The 22,649-nt window shown below is 38.2% G+C and overlaps 1 protein-coding gene across 7 annotated transcripts in view; it reads right to left on the bottom strand.

Annotated features, from left to right (window-relative positions):
* SYNRG (synergin gamma) overlaps positions 1-22,649 on the bottom strand; it is a 54,165-nt gene that overhangs the window by 22,457 nt on the left and 9,059 nt on the right. For 2 of the 7 annotated variants that reach the window (XM_019511084.1, XM_019511086.1), the window contains exons 6-14: positions 21,517-21,819; positions 20,363-20,593; positions 17,323-17,400; positions 15,034-15,230; positions 13,859-14,107; positions 11,012-11,148; positions 8,242-8,360; positions 7,967-8,029; positions 4,301-5,248 (exon numbers count right to left, since the gene is read on the bottom strand). In XM_019511084.1, coding sequence (XP_019366629.1) covers positions 4,301-5,248; positions 7,967-8,029; positions 8,242-8,360; positions 11,012-11,148; positions 13,859-14,107; positions 15,034-15,230; positions 17,323-17,400; positions 20,363-20,593; positions 21,517-21,819 — 2,325 coding nt within the window. The remainder of the gene's footprint in view (positions 1-4,300; positions 5,249-7,966; positions 8,030-8,241; positions 8,361-11,011; positions 11,149-13,858; positions 14,108-15,033; positions 15,231-17,322; positions 17,401-20,362; positions 20,594-21,516; positions 21,820-22,649) is intronic. The other 5 variants (XM_019511089.1, XM_019511092.1, XM_019511090.1 and 2 more) reach the window with 4 other exon arrangements.

Below are 22,649 nucleotides of genomic sequence, written 5' to 3'. Positions count from 1 at the left end.
AAAAAGGGGAAAAAAAAAAAAAAAAAAAAAGTCTTCCCACGTGGTAGAATTAGAGTTTGACCAAACAGGATTTTTTTTTCCCACCTTATGAGAAAGTGTGATTGAGCTTGATAATTACTCTCAGCTTTGGAAGCAAAACTGAAGTGCTCATTTAGCCCTCTGAGTGATAAAACAACTCTCTTTAATTCTTTGGAGTCCTAAAATTGGATCTATTTAGCGAGTTGCTGTGTACTCTGACACACAAAAAACTCCACATATTTGTGTGTATAGTTGTCAGATTCCTCATGAGAGAAATGGAAAAGCCTTTAAGCACCAATATTCACATAGACTTTACACTAAGCTAGATCTGGCAGCCAAAACTTACGAAAATAAAGCAAGGACAGAAAACCAAACAGTCAAAAAATATTAAACAAGACCACAGAGAAAACTAACATAAAATTCAAACTACCCAGTATTTTCCAATTCATTCACTCCCAAGCCTCAGGTGCAGTTACCTGAACTATTTGAACAGAACTACAACACTGGGTTTACATCTGTCAGCTGATTAACAAGAGTTGAGGGCAAGACAAAAATACATAAACTCTATGAAACAAAAACCAGATTTCCTCTTTATGGTTTATCAAGCTGTGTGTGAAGAAGAAAAATGTTTCTTCTCACTCGCTCCAGCTGTTGCTTGTATGCCCAAAAAAATATCAACTTAAACCAAAATCTGGCAACCAAATACTCCTCAATCTTGCTCATGGCTTCTTACTGAAAGAGCAAACAGGCAGAACACCCTGATGTTACAAGCAGAGTCGTAAAGTATGAATGCAACAAGTTTTTCATCATTGTTTGTATAATCTTATCTTGTGCTCCAAAATAGCAGCAGTACAGGAAAAGCATTAGTGATTCCAGGACCCAGGAGATTCCCAGATTACATGGGGGGCACTGAAATAATTACAGCAAGTTTTTAACAGCCACCTATGTGTTTAAACTGTATTGAGTCAGGACAGGCTAGATCAGGGAAGTGGGAAAGTACCTTTTGCTTTTAAATAACCAGTTAAGTTCATTCCAGGGTATATGAAGGTAGTTCTCATCAAAACACTGGTTTGACTATATATGATGCGTGATTATTATTTATGTGTTCGGTCAGGGTTCGGTGGACTCTAGATCCACATCACAAAACCCACCCCACAATTGGCACCTTCGTTATCAACAGCAGAAGAGTAAAGAGGCAGAAGTATTAATGCAGAAGAGGCAGAACGTGGGAAACAGGATATTTCATTCTTCAGCGTTGTCAAACCATCACCGTTCCCTAGCAATAAGGATTCACAAACCCATGCTGCCATGGCCAGGCATCCTGCTGACTCAACTCTCTCATGTACTTCTATTGAGACCGTTTGAAGGTTAGCCTAATATTTAAAGTTTCCGAAGTGCATGGGAAGGAAGGTCAAGGCATCCAGTTTAGTGTGTTCAAAGAACTGTAGTGCAGTGTACAATGAGCTAGAAGCAGACAGGCTAATTCAAGGGGATACTATAGCTTTAAACTTTGTATTTTCCAGGGGGAAAAAAACACCCACAGATCTTTCTGGATCACAAAACAAATCACAGACATCCCCACACTTTCAAAATATGCCAAGATAATATTTATTAACACAGCAGGACTTACAGATCACAAAAGATAGTGATACATAGGAGCTCTTAAGGGCATCATTAGAATAAAGCATGCAGGTCAATATTTGCAGAAGAGAGATATCAGAGCAGATTCAAGAAGGCACATTCACACAGGAAAATGTTTAGTTGAAATAAGACATTAGAAAAGCAGCAAAAAACCTGGTGTTGATTAAAATATACAGAAATTTCCAATAATGCCAAATAAAAGATACTTTTACAGATTTGTAAGTGCAGCAAATTGGATAACCCTTTGAGGATACAAATGGCCAAGGGTAGAAACCCTTGCTGCAACCGCCAACTGAATTTGAAACCAATGTTGATGCACGCAACATGGCTCAATGCTGATTAAAACACTTTAGTGTCAGAAAAAAAATAAAAATAAAATTTGGTATAAAAGAAGCAGCTGAGTTGAAAATCAACAACATGCAGCAAGTGCTCAAAGGGTTATACTGAGTATAGGCAAGAGAAATCAGGCAACATTAGTACAGTCTACCTTCCACACAAAGAATTGGTACAAAGTTTAAAGAGACAGTATCCCCTCTACAGAGAGCTTGAAAAGGGTCCCATCCCCCCCCCCCCAAAAGCTAAAGTAATTCAAATTGGAAGGGTTGATTTTCCTCCATTCCCTACGCCCCACTGCAGAAAACCTGCCCCTTTACTCCCAGAATCAATAGTGTAAACTCTCAGTGGGCAAAGTGTAAGACTCCTGTATCGTTGTGCTAGTGCCAGAAATGTCAAATAAAGAGTTTAATAAGCCCCAGCTCCTCCAGTTCATCATTTTACATACTTGCACAGTCCTTGCAGACAACAAAAATCACTCCCAGTGGCTGGTCAGCCATCTCCTTGTAATAAGGACTATAAAGGGATACTGTCCCCTTCTAACATTAAATTTACAGAGGAAAAAAATAAATAAAAAAGCAGATTTTATGTAAACTGATAAAAAGAAAAAAAAAAGACTTGAACATCACTGGTTCATAGCTTGAAATGTATCCAACGTACATAAAGAAACACATGAGCACAAATATCATTGAGATATTTTAACAAATATGGTTCAGAACAAGCTCGACTGTGAAACCAAAAGAGGAAGTGTAATAAAATTCTCCTTGTGAAAAACATCTAACTTGGCACCGTGAAAGAATACAGACTTTTCTTGGTTTGGTTTCAGAAAAATAGCTTCTAATTAATACTTCAGAGTTCAAAAGTTTTGCATCAAGCTCATGATTAGCTAATCCCTTTAAACAAAAACAGCAACAAAAAATATCTTTCCTGCCACAAATGGCAATTATCAGTTACTGATTGCTGTGGCCAATGAAGCTCATATATAGGAGAAGAGCTACATAAATCAAGCTACCACCAAAAAGGCTAGAAAAATATTAGGAAAAAGTGCTTTCAAAACCAAAGTAAACATTCAACAACACTCTGTAGGTACTACATTTTTAACAGCCCATTAAGCTTGGAATTTTTCCCAAGCAGTAATATGAAAAATTAAATGTCTTTGCTAATAAAATTATTCCTGATATTTTGTACCCTGTTATAGAGTATCTTCCATGTCAAAGTCACCAACTTAATATTCTCCCCTACTTAAAAATATCATATAATGCAAAATTACAGTACTTTTTTCCTACCCATCTCTGCAAAAATGGAAGAAATATTTCATATGGAAATAACCAATTCTTGCAGCAATAGTTTTACATTTACAATTTGTGTGCCCCTCCATTCAAAAAAAGCCTTCAATTCTATAATAATTGTCACTAGAACACAGTAATATTTCCCGTAATATTAAAGGCCACAAAACGTTGAACTACATTTTCTCTTTCTATGTACATATAAAAAGAAAAAAAAAAAACAGGACACTTGGGAAATTTGTATTATGATATGCAAACAAATTGGAGATGCTTAGTTCATGGTCTCTTGGGAATACTTTCATAAAGGGAAATTAAAAAGGGTAATCGATAACCTAATAAGGATATAGTTAAGTCACTTGGTTTTAAATTTGGCTCCATAAGCTAATGATTACCATACTAGCATATATAGGCTCTTTGCATGATTACGTCCAGTGAGTATTAACTCTAAAGTAACTAGTTTCACTTCATTTACAGTAACACTGTCTATAATACCTTCGTTTCCAATACGACTGAGTGCTGGCTAATAGTGGAAGCAACCCCACTTTAAAGGGCACTGGCTGGAAAATTGTTCAGTGACAACGCAAATTAGTGTTCTGCCTAAATTTTCAGAAGCAAGGAGTGGACCAGGTCCCCCCAGCCAGGTGCTCAGCTGAAACCACAAGATTAGAGAAAGGCTCTCAATGCCACTGATCAAGTTTGCTCACATGGGATAACACTGTTTGCTTTTGAAGAGTTTCCATTCGAATCTCTTCAGAGACACAAACGCTAATGGATATTCGTTAATACTGCGTGGTCACATCTCAAAAATAAACTAGGATTAAATCCAAACAGCCCAATCTAGAGTTGCCCAAGACAAACAACAACACTGCCCTGTGAAGGGTTGGCAACTAGCAGGTGCACACATTTAGAAGCCTTTCACAGCTGAAAGACTAGTGCATAATACTGTAATTTAGCACACAGAGGAACGTTATTGACATCTCCCCATTGCCTATGTTACCAGAGCAATCTAACCAATTCCTCACCTGCTGCTGGAGGGTGCTGGCCACTAACTGTTGGCAAATCCAAAGAGCTATCAGACATGACATGCTTAAGATCTCCTCCCACATCAGCCAGTTTCATGTCAAACTGAACAGAAAGGGCGTCTTCAGAGTCCTCCTTGCCCACGCTGCTGCCACCAATGGAAGGGAGATCCAGAGACTTGACAGAAGCAGAGTCTTCTTTAGCCTGTTTGAATGCTGCTACTTTGTCTACCAAGGATTTATCGGCATTACTGCACGTGGAAGAAAACTTGTTAGAGTGGAAATCAGCAAAGTCGTCATCACTTTTCACAGAAGAAGGGGTGTTGTCTTTCAGCTCCTCAAAGCCCAAGCCAGCACCCTCCAGAGAAAGCTGCTTGAAGATATCATATTTAGTGGGAGCAGCAGCACAATTCTGCCCAGCCTTCATCGCACTCAGAGAAGAACTTGTTGAAGGACCAGGACTGGTGTCTTGTTTTAGAGCATTGTATTTGTCATCTGTTTTTTGTTCAGAAAAGCCACTACTGTTATTGAACGCCATAAAATCCGCAAAATCATCTTGTGCCCCAGCTGATGCACAATTTGGAAACCCTCCAAAAAGGTTGAACTCTCCAAAGTCATCAGCCACGCTTGAGCTTTTACTGGGTGCTAGTTGAGTGGTAGATGTTGGAGGTGGTGGTGCAGGGAAAGAGGCTGATTTTGAAGAACTAAAGGCAGGTGGAAATGGAAGCGTTTTGTTCTCTCCAGGGGAGGAAAAGAGATCTAGGTCTTCCAGATTCAGAGACGGTTTTGCTTGCGCTTGTTGCTTTGACTGGATAGGAAGGGAAGAGAAGGATGGAGGGAAAGTTTTCTCTTTTGCAGATGGGTCTAGTGGTGAGATGCTGTCAGCGGTTTTGAAATCTGTGAATCCATCATCGGTTCCTGCAGATTTGAATTCTGCAAAGCTATCTCCTCCTGAAGGTGAGAGGAAAAAGCAGAACAATATGTAAGATCTTAAAATGAAAGCAGGCATGCCACACGCACACCATGCAAACAAGTTATTTCATGCAACATCACAATGTTTTAATGAAACCCTATTCAAATACATAGCTACGGAGGCATATTAAACTGCAAATTAGATGTCTGAAGGCCACACAATTTTTGAAAGTTCAATACTTCTCCATTTTTGTCATCTCAAAAAATTTACAAATACATAACAGCCTCAAACCACATGAAACTCACTTTCATGAATTTAATATCAACACCTGCTTTTAAGTGAAAAGTTTAGGAGGTGCTCAATACTGTATCATGTTTAGTCATTGGACATATCCTTTTCTGTTCTCAGAACCTGCCACTGCTCTGTTATAAAATGTAGATCTTGTACACCTTCTGCTAGAAACCTATTCTCGTCACCCCTTTTCTACCACTCCTCACTTCAAAATACTGGCATTTTGAAGTCAGAACTACGGCACATGGTTTCTTCAGAGGACAGCAGCAGCACTGGCAAGCTGAGAGAGGAGGACAGAAGGAACAGACTGATCTGCAAAGTCAGCAGCTGGCCTCAGATACCAGACAATCACTTTTTTAAAAAACATTTGTATTCATTATGGAAAAAAGGAAGATCATAGAAAAGGTAGAGATTACAAGATACTTTCTACACAATAAGGAACTGAACTAAAAGGAAGAGAAAACACCCACCAGCATACCAGTTCAACAACATCCTAACTTATCCTTGTGGACCATTTTACACCTTCCTTCTAAAAGCCTACTTCCCTTCACCTACCCAGGTTGTCCAAACATGGAGGAAAGGCAGTCAAGCAATCAGAAGTTTACAAAAGCTTAAAAACACAGGTCTTGTTCATTTTCATGATGCATTGCTCCCAGCTCTGACTAAGACTGATTACAACTGTATCTAGGTACCTACAGATTAGAGCTGTATACCTTCCTTTCGAGCTGTAACAGAATCAGTCTTAAGTTTAAAATAATTTCTTAGACTGCAAACTGAATGTAATATAAGGAAATTTAACTGACCATCATTTCAATACTCGGAGAAAGGGGTTTCTTTTGTATTGAAAGACAGAATGTATGAAAAAAAAAAAAAAAAAAAAAAAACTTAGAAAGCTGATTCACCAAAACCTTTTAACCACACAGAGAATGAACCCTGAAGTAAAGCAGAAATTTATTCTACATTATGTATCATCTCACAGCAATCTGAAAGTCAAAGTGCAATTTTTTTCTGTTAAATTTGTTTAACCCATTCACCAGCATCTCTCTGCACAAATATCACTTGCTACAAAATATGCATCAATTACTTCACAAGACAGCAAAATGCCCAACGCATACACAGATTTCAATTCATATTTAAAAAAAATGCACCATTAAGATTCAAGTCAGTTTCACAAATGCTGCCATAGCTACCACACCACCATGTGACATTTTAAGTTGGCTTAAGCTATGAAGATTTGAGAGGATTTTTGTTACAACTGTATTAAGCTGACATGAATGTCACCTGAAATATAATTTTTCTTCAGTTCACCTGGTCCAACAACAGTACAAAGAATTTGTGAAATTGACTTTCATTAACCAAAATTAAAACATCACAGCAAACTAAACTTACTGACGGATTGCAAACTTTTCCATTAGAAATGTAAGCTGGTGAAAGGGTTAAAGGTGATCAGAGCTAGACAGTTTGCAAATTCAGAAATAACTCTCTTTTTCCTTACAAGTAATAAAGCAGACAGACACAAATCAAGTGAAACAAATGAATTCTAATGTCTGATCCTGGAAAGCTGATGAATCTCAAATTCTGCACCCAAATCAGGTTTCTATTACAGAATTTGGTCGAGAGGTCCTGGCACTATATTTTCTGTATTCATGCATATGTTTTCTTCCAGAAGCCTTTCCTCCTCTTTAAATACAGGGACAACACGTAGGCAGAGCCTCAGAGTAGATCTTCTCCTGAAGCTAAATTATCAAAGCATTTATCCTATGCTTAGCTTAGCAACACTGTGGGAAACCAAGAGGGTTTCAAAGATTTCTTTCCCATCAAATTAAAAAGGTGACCAATGCTGCTTATGCTATGTAGATGAATTACAGATGGCATGCTCTGGAAAGAGCTTAGGTAGGCTGCTCTGGCTGCAATTACATGCAAGTAGTATGTCAAAGGGTTGTTAGGTTTAATTCTCACATACTCTCAGAAATTAAAATGATTGATTAAGGGCAAACTGGCCCCTCTGAGCTAAATAAGCAACTCTATTAGCAAGGTTCCGCACACCAAAAACAGTGCACTAGAGCGAGCTATATGTACCGTAACAACATAAAGCTTCAAAACAAGGGAAAAAATTACAATTTACACCCCAATTACCAACTTCTAAGCATGTACAATTCCTCACTCGTAAAGCCAGCCTATATCAAAAGACGACAAAATCCTATCGCATACTGATCCAAGGTTAGTGTCCATGTGCACCTACAATGGAGGGATTAGTCTTCCACAACACACACAAACGCAAAAAACTGTGGAAAGTTTTAATAAAGATCGTAAAAGACGTCAGGAAGATTCCTGCTGACCTGTTTGGAGGAGCTGTAGAAGCACCACCCTTGAAGCCCAGCAATGGGACTTTTTCAGTTCATGCAGGATCATTAAAAAACCTGGATAAAAATCCTTAAAACAGCTCTATGAGACCAAATGCTTACCTAGGTATTTACTCTCTGACGGCTGTTCTAATTCTCGGAAAGCACTGTACTTGTCTCCACCATCTATTGGAGTACAAAGAAAAAAAGGATCATTTACATTAAGATTTGCAAAATTAAGCTGCAATCAACTATACTGCAGATTAAACTGGCACAAATACTATCATCTTGCATGCTAAACATTGCGTATTAACATCATACCAATATCAAAAGCAACACTGAAATATGAACAATTAAGCTAAATGTTAAATTACATGCAATTCAACAGTTTGTTTTACCTCCAAGTGTAGCTGCACTTTCAGAAGGCTTATCAACAGCAATTCCTTTAAACACAGCGTATTTATCAGTTGAAGAAGGTGTTTTAGTGCCAGATAGTGGCATTAGCAAAGAAGGAACACTAAAGGCAAAAAAAAGGAGAGAAAAGAAAAGACACATAGACTCATAGTTCCTTTATGCACCATAAGAAATCTGTAATCCTCCCTAAAATTTAAGGCAAACAGAAATTAGGACATGAATTACTGGTTGTGCTCACATATTTAAAACACATGTTTTTCCCACCATTTGATAAAAGGACTCATTTGACTACTGCATTTTAAAACTACATTTACAAAGGAGCTGTACAGTAATAATATCCCTATGCCAGCCCCATTCATCTTAGACAAGTTATTATCCCACTGAAATTTTAACTATAGTCCACTGGGCCACAGAGAAGAAAGGTGCCTTAAAACCTCTTAATTTTTACATGGGAAAAAAAAAAAGGGAGTGAAACTTTTCAGATACGTGCCACAGCAGTTGTTGAGCCAGAAGAGAACACAAGTCCTTGTGAAACACTGTAGTTTCATCAATCATATCACCCACAATGACTTAAGTACAAGTATCCTTGAAAGGACTAGAAAAAGAGTAACAATCACTGGCTGCATAAGACTTTGAAAACCCAGGGCTTCCAAGTCTCCGCTTTTGATTATATTACATTGCATATTGCAAAAATGAGATGAGAACAGATCCACTTTTCCAATATAAGCAAAAGGCAAAGTTTGAATTTCTACACAAGGCTAAATCAGCAAGTTCAGGTAGCCATCTATTCAGCCAAGTAAGGATTATTCCATAATTATACAAACATACTTTCTGCACAAATGCGTTCTATTCTGTACAGTAAGCTTCCGTAATAACCCAATCCTGTGTTAGCAATTCCTGAAAGATTTAAAAACGTAATGTAAGAGCTTTGCTTCCTGCTCCCGCCCCTTATCAGACCCTGGCAGCTCTGCAGAACAGCATCCTTTACATATGAATGACTGCATTTTACTTGTAGTTTATGCCATTCAATACTATGCACATTGAAAATGTGAATGATTTCTATGGAGTTTTTTGGCCTACAGCAAGAATTCTTCCAGAGCCATTTAAAATGCCTTATCAGTGGCTTACAAGCAACATACAAACCTCGCACTTGCACACTCCTGCTAATGGTGGTCTGTGATGCGATGTCACAGTGCAATGTCAAAATATAATATATTTGCCAAGATTGGGTGGTAAATTATGTTACCATAAGCTCTATTTGTATATAGAGCTTATGGTAACATAATTTAATTTCACATCACCACAAAACAGGCGGTTTGATATCCAATCTCAGCAAATATAACGATTAATCATCAGCACTCTACAGATGGCTTTCTTTTAAATAAAGCTTCATAAGCAATTAGACTATAGTTCATCATAACAACCTGTTCAAAAGGCGAATGCTTTTACAACCAAATAAAGGGAACTACTGTGATGGAAAAGAGAAATCCCTGATGTCTCATGATCCAACTCTGATTATGGAGCTTTTAACAAAAACTATGCTTCTGCCAAGGCTTTAATTAATAGAATAATTTTATTAATGGCAAAACTAAGAAGAATATAAAACAAAGCCTAATAATATATGAAGCACCTTCAGATTAATGTAGTGCTATTGATTTAAGCTAGCAAAATGAAATTCCTTTCATGAAAAGCTATGACTCAAACTGTCATTTTACGCACACTGCAGCTGAACAATTCACTCTATTTTTGTCTGAAGTCATTGTCAAGGAAGCAACTAGCAATCACTAATCACCTTTAAACCATTTGTTCCATTTGCACAGAAGAACTACCCACTTGATACAACAAAGAAAAAAAGACAAGTTCTGTACCCAAAACTGATTATAGTTAGGTAATTGGAAGCAGTATATTGTTCTACCCTACACAGCGTGAACGAATACAATTTAAGGACTTCTTGAACACTAAAAGCTGGAAGCCAGCTGTGTGAAAGGTTAATATTTAGACTTAAATCAAGGAAGCAGGGTTTTTGCTACTCCACACTGCTCATTCCGTGGCTGCTATGGGAATATTCTATAACGACTACATAACTTGCAAGGTGTTGAGCGACCACAATCCTAGAAGACTGCTAAAGCATAATGAAAGAGAAATTTGAAGGCAATCGTTACAATTCAAGGTCAGGCCAAAATGGAAGACAGCAGAGTAAGATGCATTAAAAGACACTACCCAGTGGAGAGATACAGCCATTTAAAAGAAAGAGTTTGAAGGACAACCCTTATCGCATGAGGTTTGGGGACCATACCAAGGACCTGCTCAAAGGCAGGGGACATCAGTAGGCACTGGGCCAAGCCTTTATTGACAGTAAATAATACCAAGTGCAGAGTTTATCTCATTCAGTACCTGTTTTCCTGAGTGTACTGGATCGAGTAGGTAGCTTTATATAAAGATACAAGCTTGAATTCACCGTGTGAAAGAACTTGCGACTGCCAGTACAACAGGATAAACACTTGAAAACCTATTCCATACCGTTTTTATCCAATTTATCTCAGCATGAAGAATGAAATCCTCAAGAATGGCCAACCATCTATGGTACATCAAATGTCAGTTTTGATGCACTGCAATTAAGATTTCTGAAACCATTGATAAAAACTGCCAGAGTCAATATGGGGTGATGGTACAAAACACGTGTTAAAAAGGTGGAAAACATTTCTTAAAGGATTTTTAATTTTCTGGAAAAAAACACCCTCAGATCTACTCTACCTGCTCCGGTGCTGAGAACTGGTGGGTTTGGATGATCCAGGTACCTCCCCTTGGAAGTCAGTGAAAGACTCATCAAGTGAGCCAGACTTTGAAGCATCTTGAAAATCCTGGAAGTCGTCGTCTTCTGGTTTTACTACCTGGATCATAGAAATTAATGATTTTTAAAAATATATACAGAAATATGCACCTAATTAGCAACCTGCCTATAAATCCACTGAAAAAGCCTTAAATAAAGATCAACAATTAAAAAAAAAAAAAGGGACTAGACAAGGCCCTACAAAAAGGCATTAAATGATACTGAACTGGTCCACGTGAACAAAATCTATTGTTATCTCACTCTTCTACAGCTCTACGGACAGAGTGAATTGTGTGTTAGAAGCTGACACCTTTTATTCATCCATGAAATAAGCAGAGCGTCTTCTGTACAAAGTTCCTCCCACTGTCCCACCAACATACCTAGACCTTGCTTCTGAAGATCCATTTCTAGATGCCAGATTATTTACTCTGCGTATCATTTGAAATCTTTTAAGTAAAAGGCATTAAAACAGGCAAGAAGGGTGTCAGTGTGGTAACTGCACCCATCACTGGTATTACAGTGCTATAGAAACTGATGGTGCAAATTACAGCATCAACGCTGTTAGGTTGCACAGTGCCGAATATTTTGACATTCGGCTGTATTTATCTGATATGTCCAACCTATCATCTACGCTTTTCAAGGCCAACATTTTTTTTTTTTTTTTTTTTTTTTTTTTTTTTTTACACACTGCCGCTACCCAACAGTTGATGCCTCCAGCTTCCTCCTGACAAAGTCTAGCGATATGCCTACTCATTATCAATACAAAGTTCTGTGGTGCGATGAAAGTTGGAATTTGTAGGAAAGGATAATTAAATTTGCCATCCCATTAAAACAGAGGAAATGCTGTAGGAATTGTACTACTGATTTTCATATTTTAAAATCAATAGGCCTATCACAGAACCTCTGGTCTACCATACCACAGAAGAACAGCCAGTTAAGTTAGAGCACTAGCAAGGTGCACTTAATTTCAACTCCCCACATCAGTCTGGTGATCAGACACTACACTGCCTTATACAAGGTTTCCAGGTGCAGCCTACTTTGAACAGCAGATGATAAGTGATCTTTTGGTTTTATTATTTCTGACATATGAATGCTAATTTATGTTTTAGTTTCCATTCCTGGGTTGCAACTTTTTAATCCTTCTTTTGAACAAAGAGGTCATAACAGACTTGAGAGAGAAGCAGTTGCAGCTGAAATTATTTTCCATAGGAGCTAGTGGCCACTAGTAGACCCAGTACCAAGATCATTCAATATGCTATATACTAAAGTCAGGACAGATTTACAGAGGACAGACAGGAGAGGCATACATCCCAGAAGTCAAGAGAAGGAGACAGCAGTTACAGAGTGGATATATTGGGCACAACTCCAAAGCATCCAGAAATGTTTGCTCAGTTCAGCAGAACATGGATTTTTCAATTACCTAGGCTTACACATATTTTGTTTTTATATTTCAAGCACCGAAACCATGAAGGTATAACCCAGAGTGCCATGGCTGAGTGATATCAGTTCTCTTTATTGTTTCAAAAAAATCTGAGAAAGACTCAAGCTATTTCATGTACGCCAGACAACTCAGCTATTCCATCTTTCGCATGTTGTCCTATTTAATCTAATGATGATATATTACTACTAGCTTTGAATCAGGATATTCTTGCTTTCTGCAATATAGCTTTGCAACAATTTCTATTCTTATCTAACCATGGAAATAAAGGATAAAGGGCCACACACTCTTGCTTTCTTTCCTCCAAACTATGATACATTAACTCATGTAAATCATTACTTGTTGCTTAACATTCCTGTAACTCACCTGACAAGGCTGGCGAAGCATGAAATGAAGACTTGGTAATATTTACAATTCACTCTAGATATAAGGAGTTGCACAACATGAAAAAAATCTGTAAACTAAATTTGGTGATTGCTACACTTCTGCGCAGTTCCCTGAATATCTGTATTAGCGAAGACTATGCCGAAAACAAACCTGACATTACAGGGAAATCAACCAGCATTGAGAAGTCCAGATCAAAAATCAACCACGTAGCTAATTTTTCAGGCTTCAAGAAAAATTGGAACAAATTTCGAAGATCCTGTTCCACACAACCATGGTAAATAAATGCTGAAAACTACAAACCTAGAAGAGGTTTAGGGTTGCAATACATGTTCAAAAGATCTGTTAAATATAAAATTTCATTTTGTTCACATGAATGCCCCAGATACTAAAAGCATTAAAATTAAAATCGGCCAAGTTATCTTTGAATATAGGAAGAACATTATGCAGGCAAATCGCTAAGTACACGTAGCAACACATCAAAAGAAATTATGTGGATTCAGGACAAACCGAACTGACTACCAAGATCAGTTTCTGTTTCTAGAAAGCACTGAGTATTAGGCAGATCTTTTTCTTTGTCTTTGGGGCCAAACTTTCTTTCCTACCTAATGAACTTCTTTTTCATTTTACCAGTCAGGTAATAGACACCCCTGTTTTGTTTAAACACAACTCACTTTAAATACTGTATCATCTCAGCTACCAGAAACACCTTCTGTGACAGGAAAGTTTCAAAATGGAACCAATCCTTTTTCATTTCACTTGGACAGGTTGAAACCAAGTGGCTTACAGTAATGTGGTTTTACATTGCCAAAATGGGCACGTTTTAGATTTCCGTTTCATTTTTATGGCTTACTTAAAATCCAGTTTTCGTCACAAAGCCCTGAAACAAAGTTGGGCTAATTCCTTTTCAGAGATAACAGGTTTATCATGCAATACAAAGAGCACCAACCTGATTTGTAGGGTAAGATGGCATGAAACTACTAGAAACCTGTGTTGTAGCTCCACCCACTGGTGTTGTTATGTTTAATCCTATGACTGCCTGTCCAATGTTCAGAGGCATGGAGACTGGTGGTCCAGAGGGCATCATAGGCTGCTGACTCACTGTAGCAGGTAATGAAATTGGAAATCCACTTAGAGTAGGGACAGGGGCAGTTGGAAATTGGTTTAAAACGTCAGGACTCATTGCAGGTACTCCTCTCTGTTCAGGGGGAAAAAATAGAGACAGCTGTATGCAGTGCATGTTACACACAAGCATTCCTTCTTTAGGTGTTGTTTCCCAGCCAAATTTATGCCAGTGAACTAGGAAGCAGCAGAGACTGTCACCCTTGACTTCTGCCTTTTGCAAGCAAAGAGTCTGAGTTTGATGCGATTAAGGTAAATCCTACTTAAGACACCTGATGCTGAAGCTTACACAACTTATGGCACAGTGCTAAAGCCCAGACAGGTTCACACACTCACTCAGACTTCTTGCGCTCTTTTTAGTCAGTGGGTTGGGTAACCACTAGCTAAAGCCAAGCTGAACATGATTTGTTGCTGTTTTGTCCCCTCCCAAACAGCTCTGATGAAGCACAACAGAACTGACCTTCACTGTCCAAGATACAGTCCAGGTTTCTTTTATGTCAACTTTTAGCCCTACGACAACGATAAGATTTGTGTTGTGTTTTTTTTGAGATTTCACACAAGTTTCAAATAAAACTAGAAACACGTGCGACATTTCACTAATGACCCAAAACAAAAATTGAAACTGAACAGCTAGCAAAGCTCCTCTACTGTTCAGGTCCTCAAATATATAGTGGTAGGCACAGTATTGTCCTTTAAATAAGTATGCACAGAGCAGAATAGAAAACACACATTCAATTATATATGTGCAAAAAAATGCAAACAGGTATCAAGAGAGAGAAATAAAATCAGCTATAGATGCAGAGGGTGAAATCACAGTTTCACTGAAGTGAACAGGCACTTTGCTGGGGACTTCAGCATAGCCAGTATTTTCACCGTGTGGTATAACACAGGCACATGTTTAGGCTCAACATACAGCAGAAGAGTTGCACGAGTCATTTACAACGCAGCGAGGGGAGATTAGTCTCTCTCTCCACTCCGATGCAAATTCTTAGTCAATCATACCTGAGTTACTGCAATCATAGCCAGGACAGTATAAAGTTCTTCTTTTGTAAGTTTCCCAGGTGTGGTACGATTGGCTAACGCCCATATTTGTCCAAGGGTTTCTCTGGGAAGTCCAGATGACATCAAAATGGGATAGAGTTTAGCAGTATCTATTCCAGTAGCAGTCATAGTGTTTTCTAAAATTTTCTTATATAATTCTGTTAAGAAGAAAACAGTGTTGGATGATGAAAACTGCATATTTTTCAAGTGATTTTCCATTCCAACCATAAAATTACATTAAGGGTTACAATATTGTTGACATGGAATGTTACTCATTTGATGAAACACCCATGCTCTGGCATCATGTCTGAACCTCCCATTGTGTTTATATTGGACTAAAATTAGATATTCAAGTTGAAACAAGCAGGTTAGGACAAAAGAAGTTTCCTTCCAAAAAAGCCAAGAGCCAGAGAGTAATGTTAATTATCAAAAAAAAGTGCATAAATATCTTGCGTGCAACTCTGCCAAAAAACTTGAAGCCTGTTGGAAGTATCCTTCAGTATCACGCAAGGAAAAGAAAATAACACGACTCATTAAACAACTTACACTTAAATCTGAGATGATTAACAGCATCCATATTTATATCAAGATATTTCCCAGTGAACAAATCACTACCCAAGAGAACATCTAGCCAAAATTTCCCATTTCCCTTTCTCTGAACATGCAAGTCAATGAAACATGCTGCTTACAATAGGTTTTCAGAAATTTAGAAGACACTCAACGAGATCAAGTCTGCAGGTGTAACTGAACTATTACATGGCATGATTCAGGATCTGACATTACAAAAGACTTCTAGCTATTCCTTCAGACACTAAAAGAAATTACCTTAAGCCTCACCAGATTTCAGCAGATTCACTGTACCTACTCGATGCAATAAAAGACTTGTATTCTAAGACTAACACTGTCATCATGAAACTGGGTATCAACTGATCACTGACACCTATGCAAATCCACACAAATAGATACAAAGCACAACTAATTCTCTTTTATAAATATCATTGCATATTTTCATAACAAGGTCTCAGGATAACCCTTGTAAAAGGTAGCCACAGCAGCATTATGTAGTTAAAATTCAGCACCATCAATATTTAGCGTGACACTTCATTTCCTGTTTACTATGCTTCTTGCATACAGAAAGCAAATAACCTTAAGAAATGAGTCTGCTTAATTACAAGATACTAGAGGGAGACAGCCCACAAAAAACAGAGTATCAACAATGGCAATTCCTCCTAGGATAATTTGCCATCATTACAACCTCAAGATTAAATATTGACTATGTCTGAAGAAACTCCTGCCTTCTCTGAATGCAGATAAAGGTGCCAAAGCTAGGTTATGCATCAAAAACATGTTCTCAAATGCTTGCCAGTTTGTCCCCCAGTCTGAGATAAGGTAAAAACACTGTCTGAATAGTCTCCTCAATGCCCTACTTGGAAAGGATGACCCTCGTCACTGGTGTGGTTTGCTAATGCTGCTATCAGAGCCAACAAATATCATACATATTTAGACAATAATACTACTACTAACCAAGCCCCTGGGAGAGGATTTTTAAAAAACCTGATTGACAGTTTAAATGAGCGGACTAGAAATTTAATCAGCCATACTTCCTACATGTAGCCAAAGGAAAAAAAAATGCTGATATTAGCCAGCAGATGTTCAGACAAACTTTGCAATGCAAACAACGGTGGCTGGAAGTGTGGCAACTACATGACTGAATGGACACCTAAAGTTAAGCTTGTGTGTTTGCATTTACACACACCACATGTGGTTGTCCACTATGGAAAATATGACAGTTCACAGTCCTACTCAAAGGAGTAACAGTACTGTAGTTACCAGGGACATAGCTAGGTCATCTTTTTGCATTAGGCCAGTCAGATTAGAAAATCATACCAGATCTTTCTGGTTCAAAAACCTATTCCTTTATTTTTGATGCCACAAGGCAACTTGGATTGTTTCATTGGCTGGTGTCACCTTTATTCTTAACAAGTGCTGTTCAAACATTCACACAGACTAGTATTACTCACCTCAGGAAAAAGATATCTGTATTTGATTTTTTAAGCCAAGAACAAAGAACAAAAGCTACAGTATTCGAAAGGTCTATGTCAAATCTGAAAAAGGTTGGGATTTGGAATTTTTATAATAGATTAAAAAAATATATATATATATCGGCATAAAAGATTGAGCATGTGGTGTACAGATTTTTTTATATTTTTTTTTATCTATAAACAATATTTCTGCAAAATATTTTTTTACCTGGAACCACGTTATCATTGTAAATCCAAGGTGGCATTATCTGCTGGATTGGCTCCTGTGAAGGGAACACTCCAACACCTAAAAGTATGCCATTCATTAGAAGGAAAAAGAAAAAAAGAAACAATCATCTTAGCAACACTAATTCAAAATAGGAAGATACCCATCATGTATATTAGTACTTCAGCCAACACATGGAACAGTTTAGCTACAGAAGACACAAAAATCCATTACCTCTCCCTGAAAAGTAGTATGACTTGAAGCAGTAACAAACACAATTAACTGCACACAATGAGATAAAGAGCTATTCATTTTCCAACCTTAGCTGTTTGAAAAGAAGCACAGGTCTTATGAATTTCAAACATGTCATAAATAGTTCTCCCATTTCTACAGGCATAAGGCGAATGGGAAGGAAGTTAGTCGTTCATGGAGTAACTGAACTTGTATCTTCTGAAACAAATTTAGGGATGCTTCACTGCTTTATTAAAAAAAGAAATCCTTCCTAGTAAAAGCGACAAACATAATCTGTTGTACTGGCTTTCCCCATTAATCCCCCTTTTCCTCCCCCATTGCAAAAAAAACAAACAAACAAACACATATGCATTGCCTTATTACATCTACCCACTCTGGCTGAATGAGTCCTTTGCTATTGCAAGACTCCAGCAATACAGTCTGCCCTCTCCAGACCCCTATGCTTTCACTCTCCAAATTCAAAACTTATGTTCATTTCCCACCATCACCACTCAGGCAAATCGAGTTTGACATTTTTTCCCCCTGGTCTGACAGCCCCTCACTGGATTTGATCCTTGCCCAAGACCTCAGTCAATATTCTAACATACTCTTGACCTCTGCAGCCTTTTTACTTTGCCACTTTTCCTTTTCCTGCCTGTTCTTTTCCTGCTGGTGATCAATTATCTGCTCTTTACCTCTTATTTTTATAATCCTCCTTATATCACCCATGTCCTGGTTATGGCTGATCACCCACCCCATAAAAGCATTACTCAGGAAGTGACCTTCTCTCCACTCTGAAGAACCCTGACTTGCATATTCTCTCCTAACTGATTTGTGTGCTTGCCCTCCCTCTTGCTGGCCCTCCTCCCACAGAGATCTGCTGTAAAAGCACAGGGATCTGGAACACTGCTTTGTCCTCCATTTCTCCCCAGCTCTCTCAGATCTCAGGTTTCATTTCTTTGCAGGCCAGCTGTGGACCCTCGTGTATGCCAGTTGCTGACTTGAGGACAAGTAATGAATTCTCCAAATTCATCCTTTAGCTAATTTAGACTCTATAGGGATTCCCTCTGGACCACGAAAGTCTAAATTTCCACTCATCCCTCACTGTCAAGGGTGTTGAAGACAGGTTGTCTTCTTCCATAGCAGCCAAGTAAGAGATATTTGCTTCCTTCTTTCAATCGAAGTTTGCTGTCACTTGTAGCTTCTTTGCTCTTCATTCATCTTCAGACATTCTCATTTCCCTCCTCTGTCTCCTTCAGTTCTTCCATTCCTGCTTCCCCTGTATATTCCCAATATAATTTTAGCCCCTGAGTCTCCTATTCTGGCCCCTCCTTTCTTCTCCTCCTCACACCCTTGCTTTGTACATTGCCAGTCTTTTAAAAGATTTGGTCTCTTGGTAACTTCCAGCTCGCAGAAGTCTGCCACCATCTGCCAGCTGCTTGGGAAGAAAAACAACCAAAAAACCCCCCCACTCCCTTGTTCCCAAAATTATAATTTTATCACTTTAGTTTTCTTACCACGTTTTTTAAATAAAGCTCCTTTTCTGCCTTCAAATCCCTTAATAATACTCTGAACCATTTTCTGTAACTGTTTGTACTTGGGCTGCAGTACAGATATGTTAGCGTCACAACCTCCTTTTGAAACTCCTGTTCCCAGACTGACCTCCTGTCTCAAAAAAGTTCCCATCAAGTTCAAGTCTTCCAAACAAAATCTCTTCGCTTCCTTAAACATCTCGAATTCTTTTCCTATCTTTGCAGCTAACTGCAGGACAGCCACGTTTATATGAAAGACAATATTATGTTGTATTAATTGCACAGTAAATAAATGAATAGCTCTTATTTCACGGTGTGCATTGCAGATGCACTTGAAATAAAGTCACGCAGCAAATGGCTAACGTCACCTGCTAAAAGTGCTTCTTAAATTATTCTAATGAGCTTTTCAATTTTATCCTGTAGCCAACAGTTTTTAATGTTAAAAGCAACTGTTAAGAGCAATGTTATCAAAGCAGCAATCAAAGTAGTACAGAGAGGATTTTTAATTAAAAGTGAAGATACTGGCAAGATACCAGTCCTTTAAGAAAATGCACGACTTGAAGTTCAGTTATCTGTTAAAAAAAATAATTAAAAAAAAGATCTAGGTGTCTTCCAAAGACCTTTAAATATAAAGCTAGGACCACCTCTTAATATACTGGAGTACATCTGAGTAGAAAATTTGAGGATGTGATCAAGCATGACTCCAAAACGTAGTAAAAACTTCAGTCTGTTAAACGATCACATTTTTGTCTTTGTTTCTGGTAGAGTTTTGTTTTCTGAAGTGCAGGCTTTTTTAGCGAGAGACACATGCAAGATGACTGGATATTTATTATGGAAACTGATATTAATCAAGCCAAGTCCTAGCATCATAAGAACTTTTCTTCATAAGAAAGATGAAGACTCATCATTATATGAAACATCAACAGCAGTAAAATTCTCCCGTCAGGTTTTTTGGCATTTTTGACCCTGGCCCCAACCTAATAAAAGCACATACAACTGAATAGGCTTTGCTGAAATAAGAGGGAAGAATGTTTTAAAGACAGCAGAGAAGCTGATTAGATAAACTTACTGAAAGGGTTCACAGTAGTAAGTTCTTGTTGGAAAGAATCCTGAGCAAAATCATGGGAGTGTTACTTAGAATAAGGAGCAAGAGGCATTATTACTGAAGCAGGGATTCAGAGCAAAATTATGCAGCATGTCTCAGAATTAGTGTGTAAGAGGTTAGCACTCAAGCAGCATTTTATTAGATTTATATTTGGTCAAATGTTTCATTTGCTCACCACACTCTTCAACTGCTATGTTTTGTTCTGAAGCCTTGGGTGCCTCTGTAGCAGTGGTACCACTTCCACATCCACCTACAGTATCCCTGCTATTCACAATTAAACTGGGAGGAACTTGGCTTGCAGCTGAGGTTGCAGCTTTGTGCCCAACTTCAGATGGTTTTAGTTTGCTTTGAGCCTGTCCAGATTCATTTAAATCATAAGTTAAGAGCTTCTCCTCCAAGGAAGAGCCTAGATAAACAGCAGGAGGAATTTGTATTTGGTTATTTGTCTGCATTTGGATTCTTCTTCCATAACAAACTCCCTCTCCCTCAAAGTCACAAACTCCTACCAAGTGCCAATATTAACAGCTGATTCCCTGGAGGACTACCAGTCATTGCTCAGGATAACAATACAACTAGGATTAAACACCCTCTTCTATGACCTGACCCAACTCTGCAGTTACTGCTGTTAAAGGACAAGAAAGAAGATAACCAGCAGAACAGGGAATGCATAGAAATCCCTCTCAGCATTATGAACACTTCTGCCTCACAGCAGGATAAAAGGACTAAGCATTTGATCCAGTGCCAACTTAAATCTACAGGAGTCCTTAATTCTACCAGGCATCAAATGCACCCCTGCAAAAGGAATATGTAGTCAAGCATCATGTTAGCATAACAACCCCATTTATGCCTATCCCACCTTTCCTCTAACTCTCCTATTCTATACACTCATGAATAAAGGCCCCAACACACAGGAAGCTCTAGACTTAGTTGTCTAATGAATGGTACCATGCCATGCTATTTAACCTCTCTTAGGCCCACACAAAACCTCTTTTTGTATGCACTAGTGTGCAGCTCTCTGCCCCAGAAAAAGGAAATACATCACTCAAGATCATAGAAACTTGGTCCCACATGAGAAAAATAAATTATTGCAAATTACGAAAAGGTTACACACAAACAAATTCAACTCAAATCTTCTCTTGGAAGTCCCCTTTTGTGAGAAAAAAAATATTAGTAGGATTTAATGTAAATCTATTTCAAGGTATCTATTTATTACCTGTATGTGAGTTTTATTCTACTGTATTACAAGACTGAGCTGCACAGCATCATTGGTAACTTTTCCATGTAAATACCACCTTCAATTGTAGAGATAACGAAGATGTAATGAGTTACCTGTTTTATGGGTATTGAGTGAAGATGAAGAGGTAGAGAAATAAGGAACCTGCCCAATGGTACCATGCAGGACGGATGACACTGGAAGCTGGACTGAAGGGAGAAGTTGGACCACAGCCTTTTCTGAAAGCAGCTGCCCACCTTCAGTGGTAGGCTGGAAAGACTGAAAAGGCTGGGAAGAGGGTTGAGGCACCAGTGCTGGGGCTTCAACGGGCCCTTGTATAAAGTCACTAAATTCATCATCATCAAGAAAAGCAGAGGGTTGAGAGACAGTTACAGTAGGATGGGATGGTGAGGGGTGATCTGTAAATGGAATGAACAAACACACACATACACATGCACACAATGGAAAGTCATGAGGAAAAGAAACTACTGGGTTGAAAAACAAGGGAAACAATGTCTAGAAGTGGCAATTCTTAAATGTACATAGTGGCTAAAGAAAATTGGGAATATCAACAAAACCATTTGATCAAAAAAGGAGAAGAATATTCACTACACTGTCAACTACAGTACTGATGCACAAGGTAAAATTACGCTGCCATTTTCCACTATAAACCCCCTTTGCCAGGTCTTTATAGCATGGATATAAAGGGTTGAAATGTGAGACTTTTACAAGCCCACATTAGTTAATGTAAATTAATATAAACTAGGAGTTGGGTTCTACCCTTATTCTGCCACTGGCTTACTACTACATTTTAGGCAAGTCATTTAACCCCTGAGTGTCTAGGCTACTCACTTTCATAAAGCACACTGTTCTAAATAAATAGAAAGTGCTATATAAGTGCAAAGTACATTAAAAAGGTGCGACAGTCACCAGGTTCTTCTTTCAGGACAAGATTTTAAACAAGTAGTGCTTTTGTTTGCCCAAGTTGAGAAAGCTTAAGGTGACCCAACCTTTAGAATAAAACAGCAGTTCCATAGCATAGCATGTTTTTGGATGAAACCAAGAGATAGAACTCTGTCTATATCTATATCTAGAGAGAGAGTTTATATATATCTATCTATATATATATATATCTATATATATCTATATATATATATATTACATTACATTACATTACACACACACACATACATACACACACATACATATACATACACACACACACAAACTCCATGAACGGTTTTTTTTA

Source organism: Gavialis gangeticus, unplaced genomic scaffold (assembly GCF_001723915.1).
Source record: "Gavialis gangeticus isolate Ggan-Ray unplaced genomic scaffold, GavGan_comp1, whole genome shotgun sequence".
NCBI classification, from domain to species: Eukaryota; Metazoa; Chordata; order Crocodylia; family Gavialidae; genus Gavialis; species Gavialis gangeticus.
This window is presented reverse-complemented; position numbering and strand designations above follow the sequence as displayed.